This window comes from Astatotilapia calliptera, chromosome 15, assembly GCF_900246225.1.
Source record: "Astatotilapia calliptera chromosome 15, fAstCal1.2, whole genome shotgun sequence".
Classification (NCBI taxonomy): Eukaryota; Metazoa; Chordata; class Actinopteri; order Cichliformes; family Cichlidae; genus Astatotilapia; species Astatotilapia calliptera.
In genome coordinates this window covers 6883927-6896950 of record NC_039316.1, presented here as the reverse complement: position 1 = coordinate 6896950, position 13024 = coordinate 6883927, and the positions used below count along the sequence as shown (strand labels likewise).

The 13024-nt window shown below is 40.2% G+C and overlaps 1 protein-coding gene across 10 annotated transcripts in view; it reads right to left on the bottom strand.

Moving 5' to 3' along the window:
• eya4 (EYA transcriptional coactivator and phosphatase 4) overlaps positions 1-13024 on the bottom strand; it is a 50508-nt gene that overhangs the window by 10531 nt on the left and 26953 nt on the right. For 8 of the 10 annotated variants that reach the window (XM_026143371.1, XM_026143369.1, XM_026143368.1 and 5 more), the window contains 9 exons: positions 9817-9900; positions 9037-9114; positions 7858-7924; positions 7560-7702; positions 5150-5293; positions 4983-5065; positions 3701-3875; positions 2334-2470; positions 947-1030 (listed from right to left, as the gene is read on the bottom strand). In XM_026143371.1, the coding sequence (XP_025999156.1) occupies positions 947-1030; positions 2334-2470; positions 3701-3875; positions 4983-5065; positions 5150-5293; positions 7560-7702; positions 7858-7924; positions 9037-9114; positions 9817-9900 (995 nt within the window). The remainder of the gene's footprint in view (positions 1-946; positions 1031-2333; positions 2471-3700; positions 3876-4982; positions 5066-5149; positions 5294-7559; positions 7703-7857; positions 7925-9036; positions 9115-9816; positions 9901-13024) is intronic. The other 2 variants (XM_026143378.1, XM_026143373.1) reach the window with 1 other exon arrangement.

The following is a 13024-nucleotide window of genomic DNA, read 5'->3' as shown; positions in this document are numbered from 1 at the left end:
AGACGAGACCAAAGTGGAGATGTGTGGCCATAATGTGTGATGTTTAGAGAAAATCAAACACAGAATATCAGCACAAATGCCTCATACCAACTGTCTGCCACAGCGGTTACACAAGGTGATGATTTGGGTTTGTTTTGCAGCTACAGGACCTCGGCACCTTGCAATCATCGAGTTGACCATGAACCGCTCTGTATACTAAAGTGTTCTGGAGTAAAATTTGAGGCCATGTGTCTAGCAGCTAAAGCTGGCCCAAATTGGGTCACAAAAAGGACAATGACCTCAAGCACAGCAGCAAATCGACAACAGAATGACAGAAAAAGGAAAAAGAAAAAACAAACAAACAAACAAGGCAATCAAAGTCCAGATCTAAACGCCACTTAAGTGCTGTGGACATCAAACAATTTAACAAGTTATTGCTGCTAAAGCTAGCTGCACAAACTATCGAATCATTTGGTGTACTTAGGGCTGCGTTACATAGCTGAGGTGCAGCTTAGCAGACAGCTGCTGGGTGCAGCTGCTGGTGTCAGCACCAACACGCCACACCTCTAATAATGCGTAACATTAGGTGTCATCACTTAACTGGGTGAGTTTACCTCCTGTTGTACTGTAACAATTTTCGTTTTCTTTCTGTACCAGATTTTTTAAATGAGTATCCACATGAATAGACTCACTTGGGGAGTTGAAGGTTCAAGAAACAACACTGGCTTTATTTTCATGCCCACCTTTTGTAAAGTTCAAGATTAGGCCCTCCTCTCGATGGCTCAGTTATTATGGATGATCTATTATGAGTTGTGTTAGTAGTCAAACTGATGCTTAAGCTTTAAATCTGGCACGATGTGAAGGTTCATTGCTCGTGAATCCAATGGGCAGTCAAGCGTAGATACATATAGAAGCTTTACGAACAGTAAACTTAACGTAGCAAGTAAACACAGTAAAACAGTCTTACCTTGCCATATTTTTGTGCATAGGAGCCTGTGAGCAGAGAATGGAAGACAATAATCGTCTCATCCAGATCCCAAACAAACACCCTCTGCACATCACAACAAAAAAGACACAATGCAAGAAATTTGAGTCTATTCTTCTGATTTTACAAATGGCCCTTATTTAATAAGTACATTTATTTATTAAGTACAAATGTTCTGATTTATCAACATTTTCATTCCTGAATTTACTTACACTTCATGAACAAATGTAGAAGTGAATCTGTACATGAAAATATTATGATTGTCTAGGTGGAGTTAGGAAACAGACAAACATAGGCTACATCATTATAGTAAGATGATAGCATGATTATTATACTACTATTATTGCCTATTGGTTATTATTTACTGCTTTCAAAAACACCATAAATCAATAAAATGCTCAGAATTACAGTCGGATTTAACCTAAAATTAAATTGTATGTAAAGAAAACAAAGTAGGAGATATAAAGATGCAGACTTTAAAGGGTTTACTTAAACATATCCCAGCATTCCTTTTCTCTTATCTTAAAATATCTGGTCTTCCATTAAAAATGACTTCTATTATTGCTGGATGTCATCACCTACAGTCTAATATCTTGGCACTATCCCACTGGTGCTTTTTATTTATTTTTAATGAGTTTCTCATCACAGGCTGACAGATCATGTTCTCCTTGTCGTCCATCTGTTTTCTTCTTTTTCTTATATTCTGTTAGCCTTTTTTTCACATCAGCTTTGATGTCCAAACCTGAGCCACAGTGAGCGTTCTCAGGAGAAACAATATTCTAAACCTCTGTTATTTCAGCCGGAGCCTCGCTTTATGAAGAGGGCGCCTTTTCTGTCCCCGTCTTTGGACGCGATTGTTTCAGTTTCTTCAGTCTGTCTCCTGCTTTCTTGCTTTAGAGATGCAAGCTCAACTCTCACAACGCTGTCACCACTTCTTTCTTTTTTCCCCCTGCCATCTAATCTAATTCCATCTAACGGTAAATGCTTCCTTATATAGAGAAACTGGGACGGAGCAGGATGCAGATTGCACAACCCTGCTGTTTCACAGTTTGATTTACTAATATAATGCGCAGTAGTACAAATAAAATAGTCCGGTGTACAGATTTTATAAATCTGCTGTTAATATAGCATCTACACTTTTTTGTTTTGTTTTACATATATGCATATTAGCAAATAAGGGCCAATATATACATTCAGGCCTGTATTGACAATGACAATGACTCTAATAGCTTCTGCTTGATTGAATTTGGAGACTAAAGTAAAGAAAATGGACAAAGATCAAAGAAAATACCATGTGTCCATGGAGAATTGAAGGGAGCATTCATTCAGTAATCTCGGTGCTCTCAGTGTATGTTTTCTAGTCTCTTACCTCCAGGTCACTATCAGGAGGAGGGGAGGGGTTGTTCTTGCGGCCCCTGCCCCGAGACTTAGACCCCCCACTCCGGCAGGCTCTGTCATCCAGCTCTTTGATGGGTGTGGAAGGGCTCTGCACTGTATCAAAGTCCCCTGAGAGTGTATATAAACACACACAGGGCTTTTGAAACATTTTAAATTTACATGTGATCAAATATCTGTCTTAAACTGCACAAGCAATCACAAACTAAAGTCACTCCATTAAAAGCAGCACTAATGATGTGGTTTGAGGTGATCCCACAGGTGCTCTGGAGTTGTAGCCACTTCAGGAGAAGCAATAATTCAAACCCTGTACAGTAATAAGCCATGTTGTCAGGTTTAATAATTCAAGGTAATTGGCATGACGGATCAACTTAAAGGCTACCAAGAAACCTAAACAAAAGTACCACCGGTATTCTGACTGATTCATGACAGCGTGCACATGCAAAGATTTAACAGGGGAGTGGGAAGATTGAAGTGTGCAATAAATTAGTTAGGTTAGGTAATGTGATGCTTCTTGCTAAGATACAGTACATACAATTTTCTTGAGGAGAATACATGGGAATGCTCCCAAAGGCTCAAACACACACACACGCACACTTTCCTAACGCCATATGCTCCCACTGCTGCGCGGTAACTAGAACCAGACTCTGAGCTTCGGCTCGCATATTATTATGTCTCAATCAGGGAGAAAAAGGGAGGGGGGGTGGAGAGAGTGAAAGGGGGGGTGGGGGGGGGGGGGTGGATAAAGATACTCACACACAAGAAAAAGTTGGTGATAAAATAAAAAAAGACACTCCTGGACAAAGAGCGAAAGAGAAAAAGTGAGAAAGCCAGCGGAAGAAAAAGAGCTAGTGACAGGAAGAATGATAAGCTCCTTTAATCAGGCTTCCTGAATTACAGCCAAAATAAACCAAATAATAATATGGAAAAAACGAAAAGCCGAACACGAATCCATATTCCTGAGCACAAGTGTGCAGTTTAAGTCCTTCTTGCTTCCCACTTTCTCCTCCGGCTTGCCCACCAAAGTGCAATATTTAACGTGACTTGTCTCTAATCAAAGTCTCGGACGCTAATGTAAACACATGTCGATTCTCCAATTAGCCAGCGCAATGCCAGGTAACTATGGCTACAGTCTAAAGTTACTTCCTGTGCTTCATCATCGTAGAAAGAGGGCTTTGAACTCGGTTAACTTAAAACTGTGGAAACAAGATTATGAAACCGCAATCAGAAGTGGTGAAAAATTCTTTTGACATTTGTTTGCATATTTATGAAGTTAGAGCCGGGGTGTGGTGTTGGTAATTCGACTGCTTCTTTCTAAACTATGCCCATGTTAACACAAACCTGGGTGAAGTTCAGCAGCCTGTCCGGTTATGGCGGGGGTGGGATCTTGCAGCTGGTAGGCTGCTGTGGAACCGGTGCCATCCACGTTGTTGGAGGTCATGTACGTCCCGTAAGGGGAGGTGGAATAATACTGAGCATACTGGTTTTGGCCAAATGTCGTATATGAGGGATAATCCTGTGGAAAATAACAAGAATTATGAGCACGCAAAGACATACCAAGCAAACAAAAAGAAACAGGGAGACGGAGAGGTTTTCCTGAAAGGACCAGTCTGACTTCTGAAGACAGATTTTACAAGTGTTCCCTCTCATGTCTCTAATCTTTTGTCCCTGCCTTTCTGTATTTTATATCTCTGAAACAATTAAAACCTCGTGCTGCTGCTTTTTACAGACCCAGTGGAGATGGACGTTTTTTATGAGTCAGCTCTCTAAACCTGTCACTACATCCATCTCCAGAAGTCCTTAAACAAAGCCACACACAATAAGAAGGCACAGTTGGTGTGTAGTCATACAGTGCAACACTTGTGCGCACGCTCTGAAGTATCAAAAGGGGTAAAGGAAAAATGTAAACGCAACAGAGTCATAGAAAGTAAGCTTGTTTCTACATAGAGATTTTTACTTTGACTTGCATTTGTTTCCCGGAGACTAACCATGACTTCAACTTTACTTTGCTTACCCAACAAGATTAACCCTAACCTTAAACCAACTTAAATGTTGCAATTCATGCAACTGGATCTTGCTTCTTTGTCCCCAAAAGAGAGGCAGGTCCCCACAGTGTGACTGTTTAAAAAGATTTATGTCCCCACAACATGAGTAATACAAGTACACACACATACGCACACACTATATTCCCCCTTAATCCACCCACATGGGCCAAACCTTGACTTTCTTCCTGTAAACAGCCACATCTATCATAGTGAGACATTAAAATCCCCCTTTAAGCATTTTTACTACCACAATGCAATTCATCATATGGACATAGAGAAATATTCAGACCATAACACTCTTTCACAAAGACTAATTGTCTGTTTCTCTCCCAGAATTTTCCCTGTTGCAAGGTTGCATTGTGATGATGAAAACTGCGTGGGAGCATGCCTGGAAAACCATTTCTGGTCTGAAATCCTAATGCAACTAATATGAAATTCGGATCCTTTTTTCCCTTTCTTTCTGTCTTTCTGCTTTGGAGACAGCATTATAAGATAATCACATTAAATGACAACAAAGAGCTAACACATTAGCTTCGTATGATAGACCAACCTGTGTTCACAAATGCATGCGGTCGTACCTGCTGTGTGGCAGTGTAGTTGGCGGGGTTGGACACTGAGTTGTTGGTGGTGTAGAGGCCTGAGGAAGGAGTGAAACTGGAACCTGTTCAGAAATTAACCCCCCTTTAGCAAGAACTTAAAAACCAAAAATGTTTAAGTTAAATAAAAGGCTGTGTTATAAACAGACCTGGCATTGGATAGGGGGAGTAGGCAGTCTGTCCAGGCTGAGGTGTGGTAAAGCCGGGGCTGTAGCTGAGGCCTGTCTGCAGAGGAGACTGACTCTGGGCTAGGCCGCTTTCTGTTTTTATGCCGGGAAGCATTACACCGAGGTCTATGGCAATTGAAAAAAAAATAATGATATTAAATGTTTCAGCTTTAATTTGCAGAGTTTAACAAAAGTCTCTTCTTCCTCAGAAGACTTGGAGACTTCCACCTGCTACTGAGGGTGCTTAAGAACTTCTGCTCCTGCACCATCAAGAGCGTCCTGACGGGAAACATCTGCACCTGGTTTGGGAACGGCACCAAGCAGGACAGACAAGATCTGCAAAGAGTGGTGTGCTCGGCTGAACTCATCATTCAATCAGAGCTTCCTGACCTGCTGTCCATCTACACCAAGCAGTGCAAGACTAAAGCCAGGAAGATTATGATGGACCTCTCCCATCCCAACAATGGACTCCTCTCATTTCTTTTTATTCATAATTTCTTACGTAAACTGTTATTTGCACATTTTAACTGTAAATTTCTAAGTTAAAATCTGCAAATTTTGTAGTAATCTGTAAATATGTAAATCATTTAATGGTCGGGCATTGCACAGCAATAAGCATTTCACCACGTGTCGTACTGTGTATGGTTGTGTGTGTGACAAATAAAATTTGAATTTGAAAAGTATTGCATTAACTATTTACATATACATTGTCCCCAGTTTTAGAGACTCGAAATAAACTGAACAAACTAACGTAATTTCAATTATAAGGATTATTTTTATAACAATAATCCTTTGCAGTTAATGACTGACTGAAGTCAAGATACTATGGGCATTACTATATGCTCCTTCCATGCTTGAGATGCTCTGCCAGGCCTTTACTTCCACCACCTTCAGTTGCTGCTTGTTTGAGGTTCTCGGTGCATTCAGTTTTGTCATCAGTAACTGCAAAGCATGCTCTGATTGGCTGTGATCAGGTGACTGAAAAGCATATCCCATCAGAAAGAGTCTATTTTTCTTGCTTTCAGAAACTCTAGGTTGCTTTTGCAGTTCGTTTTGGGTCATTAACGTTTGCACTGTGAAGTGCTGTCCAATCAGTTTTGCAGCTGAATCTGAGCAGAGAGTAAAGCCCATAATACTTCACAATTCATCCTGCTACTTCTATCAGCAGTCACATCATCAATAAACAGTAGTGACCCAGCTCCACTGGCACCCATACACATTAATCTCAGTTCCATGTGTCCAAAAATTTTTGTCAGAACTGTGCAGACTCTTTTAGATGTTTTCTGGCAAAGTCCACTCTGGCCTTCTTGTTCTTGAGTGTAACCAGCGGTCTGCACTTTGCTGGTCTGCATTTCCATTCATGAAGGTGTTGCTTGATTGTAGGCCTTGACAATGAAACACCTATCTCTGTGAAAGTGTTCCCGACGTGTTTAAATGTTCTGAAGTTGTTTTTCTTAACCACGGAAATAGTTCTGTCCTCATCCACTTTAGTTAGCCTCTGTGTTCTTTCAAGACTTTTGGTGTTGCTGAGATGGGCAGTAACGCCGTAGATTTTTAAGAGTCTACCAGTGATTTGGCCACTGTCTCTCTGATAGCTTTATTTGGGCTTCCCTCACTTACATCAACATCTCTTTAGACCTCATTTTGACAGTTTTAATGAAGAATAACCAAAATGTAATATAAAAACACTTTGAATCAACTCCACATTTTCATCTGCTTAATTTTTCATTGAATAACAAATGAATAGGCCTTACTGGGACACGAAACTGAACAAAAGTCAACTACGCAATTAATTTTGAGCCTCTAAAAATGGGGAGACTGGTATGAAAATGGCTGTAATTTCTAAACAGTTAATACAATACTTTTGTTAATTCAATTTAATTAAAGCTGGAAGTCTGCTCTTCAATCACATCTTGATTGCTTGTTTTAAAATCCAGTGCGGTGGTGTACAACAGGAAAAGTTACAAGAGATTGTTTCATCGCCTACATACTTATGGATCTAACTGCATATTGTCCTCATTCTGCTACGAGTTCACTTTCAGTTCAGTTTATTCGAATCTTTGGCTGTACCCAGTTGCAATGATTGAATGGGTGAAAATATTTAATTTCTCCCCAAATAGAATACAGCATAATGAGTTTACTTCTAGTTTTTAAAGGGCATCCAAACCAGTCACTCAGCACAAACACATCAACCCAGTTGCATGGGAAAACTTAGGTTTGAGTTTGAACAATGTCTCCTACCACAAAATAATACCATATAAATAAGATTCCTTCTTTCACACAACACTTGCAGTTTAGTTTGTAAATCTTCGAAAAATAATTTTTCTGCAGTTTTTGTATGGAGATGTGTGGGTAGAACTATGTGGCTTATTCAGCGTGTGTTGGTTCACACCATAGGTAGACAATCCGTAGGCCTGGCCTGTCTGCGAATAAGCAGTATAGACGGTTGATTGCTGCATGCTGCTGAACTGAGGTTGGCCGGTGTACGTCGGCATGGAAGGAGCTGCCGGCGTGGAGAGGATGTGAGGGTAGGGCCTATAAGAGAGAGGAAAGTGACAGTGGGAGTAGGTAAATTAGCCACTTGGTATATTATAGCATTTAGGAGTTATTTCGTTGAGTAAAATTCAACTTTAGCTAACCTTACAGAATGTAAACAAAGATGCCTATTCAGTTTTAAAACTTGGACTTACTTGGATGGGTAGAGAGGGGGAGAGTACTGGTGGGCTGAACGAGGGCTATAGCCGCTGCTGGTGATTACTAAAAACAGCAAAATAATCAAATACAACAAGGCAAAAACATGTTACGGATGGTGTCAACTCAAATCTGCTGTTTTTCTGAGCATTTACCAAAACCACTCCTGAGCAGGACAATTCGGGGCCTCCAGCTTATTTGAGCCGAGATGCCGTTCCAGTAAACATAATTTGAAGCATTTTGAATGGAGGGGAGCCAAGTTCTTCCTTTAGAGATCACCGCAGTCCCTGAAACCCTTACAGTGGGCCTCATAGCAAAACACAATGTCTGTTTGTGGTCATTGAGATGTCAGAGCTCAGTACTGACAAACACCCTGCTGGGTTTAAACCCCTCTCTCTGTTTTGTAGAATGGCTTTGTGTGTGTGTTACAGTGTGAAAGAGAATGGGGGACGTGTGTGAGTCCAAAAAAAAAAAAGAAAAAAGACAAATGTAAAATGTAAAATGTCTCTGCCCCTCTCTTATCCCTCTGCCAGCCTTTGATGATGCAATCCAAGGACAGGCAATATTTCACTGGATTAAAGCTTTCAGCAGGTCTACCAGTGAGCTCAAATGGATGATGGTGATTGTGTGACTTCTGTGCGTCTGAACAAAAACAGACAAGCGGAGACCAGAAGGCATTTATATTTCTGCGTCTATCTATGGCTGATTCAGTTGTCAACTCACTGTACTTTTTTTCCCCATCTACAGTCTTACAGCAACTCCGAGTGCAGAGGGATTTGATTTTTTCAAACCTACACTGTTTTTAAAAAGCAGTGTATTCACCTGAATCACAGAATGTATATTATATATTGATCAGCTTTCTGACCACTATCACAGCTACTTATACAACTACTACATAAAGACAGTCAAAAGGTTAAACTCAAGCCTGCAAATTTAAAATTAGCAATAGCTGTTTTGGGGAAGCAAGTTAAAAACTAACTATAATCTATGCAAAATACACTTCTTCTGGTTTTGTCACAAGTCCACACGCCATTATCCTGCCCATGATGCTTTGCAAATTCCTAGTCTTCCTTTTGGATTCTTAATGCTAGATTAATGAATAAACTCTGACTGACAGGTATGGACTTTGGTGATATTTCTGAATTGTGTGCATATTTATCCAAGGGTCTGTGCTTTACCTGAGCCTGCATATGTATCCAGGGCTGTGTCCCCTGTCGTAGTAACTGTATCGCTGTTGTTCAACGGCTCTGTTTTCACTTAAAGGAAAAGGAAAAGGTCAGTATTAGGGTAAAGCAGTAAAGACTTCCCGCAACACACAGACAGAAACAAACCTTAGTGGGTAAGAGCAGAAAACGTCCATGCAATTCCAGCATGTCAACTTAATGCTGCGTGCAGGGTTCCCATTGCAAGCACTATTTAATTTCACAGTCTTTAAATGGCTCTCTATAACCACTATGCTTGAAGCTTTTTACTTCGTCATTGTTTTCTGATGCTATTTTTAAGATATGGATGACTTTGAAAACTATAAAATGTAAGTAACACATTCAAAAATGAATTAATGCAAAGTGATCCTTAGCAAATGTTTGCGATTTATTGCCCTCCCCCTGCAAATTTATCAAATTCCCCTCTTTTCAGAGGGTCTTTGGTAGGAACCCTGTAAATATACTATAAAAATAAAAAAATAAAAAAGAGAGAAAGAAACTTCACACACAGTAATAAACTGGGATGCAGAAAAACAATGAAGATTCAGAAAGCAGAGAAAAAATTCACAGCAAACCAAAAATCAGTCAGAGCAACTCTGGCAAGAACCAACAAACAAAACCCAAAATAAAAAAAACACAACTAACAACAAGTCAACAACCGTGGCTAGCTAAAACTAAAGAAAGTTCAACGGCTATGCTTTTGCTGTATTGCTGTAAAATCTTTGCTCTGGGATTCACACACATGCACCTCTGTACCATATTCCTTGGAGCCTGTGGCAGGGGATGGGCTGCTGCAGCCCAACAGCCAATCAGCCGTGTTAAGAACGGTCATGCTTTCACCTATAGGGGTGCAAGGTGGGAAGGTGATGAGGATACGACCCACTGAAAACCAGATGCAGGTCAAAGGTATACGGGGTCACATGGTACTGATCTTTTCGTAGACATTTGCGTTGAATATAAAAGAAAAACAAACATTCCCGAAATAGTTATATTGTGGGAATATTTAAAGACTTGTGTTTTTTTCCCCATCGTCTTGCTTTCATGTTTTCTTGCCAAGTTATTAAGACGGTCAGTAACAATTTTGTCTCTATGCTAAATATGAAGCTAGAGTAAGGAAATGGTTAGCTTATAAAACTGGTAGAACAGCTGCTTCCCAGCGCTCCAAAAGCTTAGAAACAAGATGTCAGTAAAGGCATATATAACCCCCAACCTGCTGATTTTTTGTACAGATTAAAACAAACTGATTTCAGAACTCTAGAGGTGCTGGTAGGTGGATTTTGTTACCCTTGGACAAAGCCAGACGTAATTTTCCCACCTGTTAAGTCTAGTTTGAGTCTTAAATCAAAGGTAATATATCCATTTGGGTGTAGGTCAAAATAACCCTTATGTATCTCACACTGGATTTTGGTAAGCCCTTCAAATCATTCTCTGTCTGAATAATTTTCCCTTTAAGTCACCCCATTTATGCAAACATTCTTGTAATTGGCTGCCCCTTAGGGAAAAAGAGAAAAGAAAAATAGCTGGGTGAGTCAATGTGGTGCAAATGGTTGTCTGTCTCTATGTGCTTTCCCCCGCGACAGACTGATGACCTGTCCGGGGTGTACCCTGCCTCTCACCCTAAGACAGCTGAGATAGGCTCCAGCCCACCAGCAACCCTGAATTGGATAAACTGAAGAGAACGGATGGATTGGGCTCCTATGCTCACATCCATAACCAGAAGGCTGTGATGACCATATTAAGGATATCCCTTCTTTATGATATCAAAGATCCAATAAAAAAACTTTCTGAAACTGAGCATGTTTCAGAAGAAAGAACTGATGCTGCCTCAATTGGTCACACAAAGTCACACAGCAACCCATGTAGTGAGTCTTCATGTCACTTCGGAGGAATTTTGGCCCACTCTTCTTTGCAGAATAGTTTCAATTCAACAACATTAAAGGGTTTTTAAGCATGATCGTCCTGTCATGCCAAAGAATCTCAATCAGAAATCCAGACTACAACTAGGCCACTCCAAAACCTTTTTTCTCTGAGCCATTCAGAGGTGGAATGCTGGTGTTTCAAATTATTGTCCTGCTTGAATATCAGGGCATGAACTGATGGCCGGACATTCTCCTCATTCTCCAGAATTTTCTGGTAGAGAGCAGAATTTATGGTTCCATCAGTTATGGCAAGTCGTCCAGGTCCTGAAACAGCAAAGCAGCCACAAACCATCCCACTACCACCACCATGTTTGAATATTGGTTTTGTATTTTTATGAAATACTGTGTTAGTTTTATGCCAGATAAAACAGAACTCAGATCTTCCCAAAAGTTCAAGTGTTGTCTCATCAGTCCAGAGAATATTTTCCCAGAAGTCTTGGGCATCATCAAGTTTTTTGGCAAATGTGAATCTTTGTGTTCTTTTTGGTCATCAGCGGTTTTCTCCTTGGAACTCTCCAAAGGGTGCCATTTTTGCCCAGTCTTTGTTATTGTTGAATCATGAACACTGACCATAACTGAAGGAACGTATGGCCTTTTAGTTCTTTAGATGTTATTCTCAGTTCTTTTGTGACCTCCTGAATGAATTGTCGATGTGCTCTTGGAGTAATTTTGGTAGCTTGACCGCTCCGGAGAAGGTTCACCATGGTTCCACTTTTTCTCCATTTGTGGAAAATAGCTCTCACCATGCAGTCCCAATGCCTTAGAAATGGCAGTTTCCAACCAGTGACTTTAACCGATTCTAAACAGGTCTTACATTTCTATAGATGGTGGCATGATCTGGGACTTTTTGAGGTCTATAAGCCTATTTCACTTTGTCATACAGATTCTGTTTCAATAAGTTCTTGATTCAACAGGTCTGGTAGTAGCCAGGACTGGTTGTAGCTAATGAAACTGAACTGAATTTTGGTTAAACACATTTAATCCCTGATTCATCCACAAAAAGGCACATTTAGATAGCTTGAGTTAGAGTGAGAAATATAAATACATATACATTCTGGGGACATGTGAGACTAACATTAATATGTCAAAGTAGAAGGATATGCGACTTTTAAGACAGAGCTATTTTATTATAATACATGACAACTGTATCTGCTTTAACAAACAGCTATTAGATTAATCTCCTGATATTTCTGTCTCTACAAATATGTTCTTGCTAAAGTCTCGAGCTATTCTTCTAATTACCAGCTCATCTATCATCACATGATTGCGCTTTTTAAAAGAAGAGGACACCTGTTAATCAGTTTATCATTCTACATAATGTGTTTCAGGGGCTTCTTTTCTCAAACGCCCATCACTAGCAACCATCTGAAAACTCAATTGAGTTCAGGACAACTTCATTAATCCCCTAAGGGAACAATACAATCCACTGGACAAGCTGTAATGAAGACAAATGAATTGCTATGGAGATGGCCTTTGGGCCTGAGCGTTCGCTGATGTCAGGTGAGGGGAATGTTGAGTATGTAGATTGTTTTGGCTCTCTGTGAAGCCCGAGCTCTGTCTGCTTAAATCATTAACTGTGAGCTCATCAAAAATGATTTAATGTGCTCTAATACAGTCTCGGTGTGCTGTTAGCCCACACTGAGCATGTGTGACTGCGAGTATGTTAACACATCAAAATGACTAAAATACAGCATCTCACTTTTTCCATGACATTATTATTATTATTAGAAGTGGTTTCCACCGCCTGGTAAATCAGCAATAGATCAAACGATGGCCCTCAACAAAAGTACCATGTCCAGGGCTATATCATCAAACTGTCCTGACAGAAATGGTTCCAGAGGACAGAGCATGAGAAAGTGGGAAGATCAAGGGTGAGAGGAGAAAAAAAAGATTAATAGAAAGAAGGAGAAACGCATACGGACTCAGAGTAAAGAAAAAGAAGAAAAAGAGAGGAGCGGGCTCACTGGTGTTGACATATAAGAGAGCAGTGATGCTTTAATGCTCTTGTAGAGGAAATAGTTTCCAGTGGGATTTTGAGCTTGCTC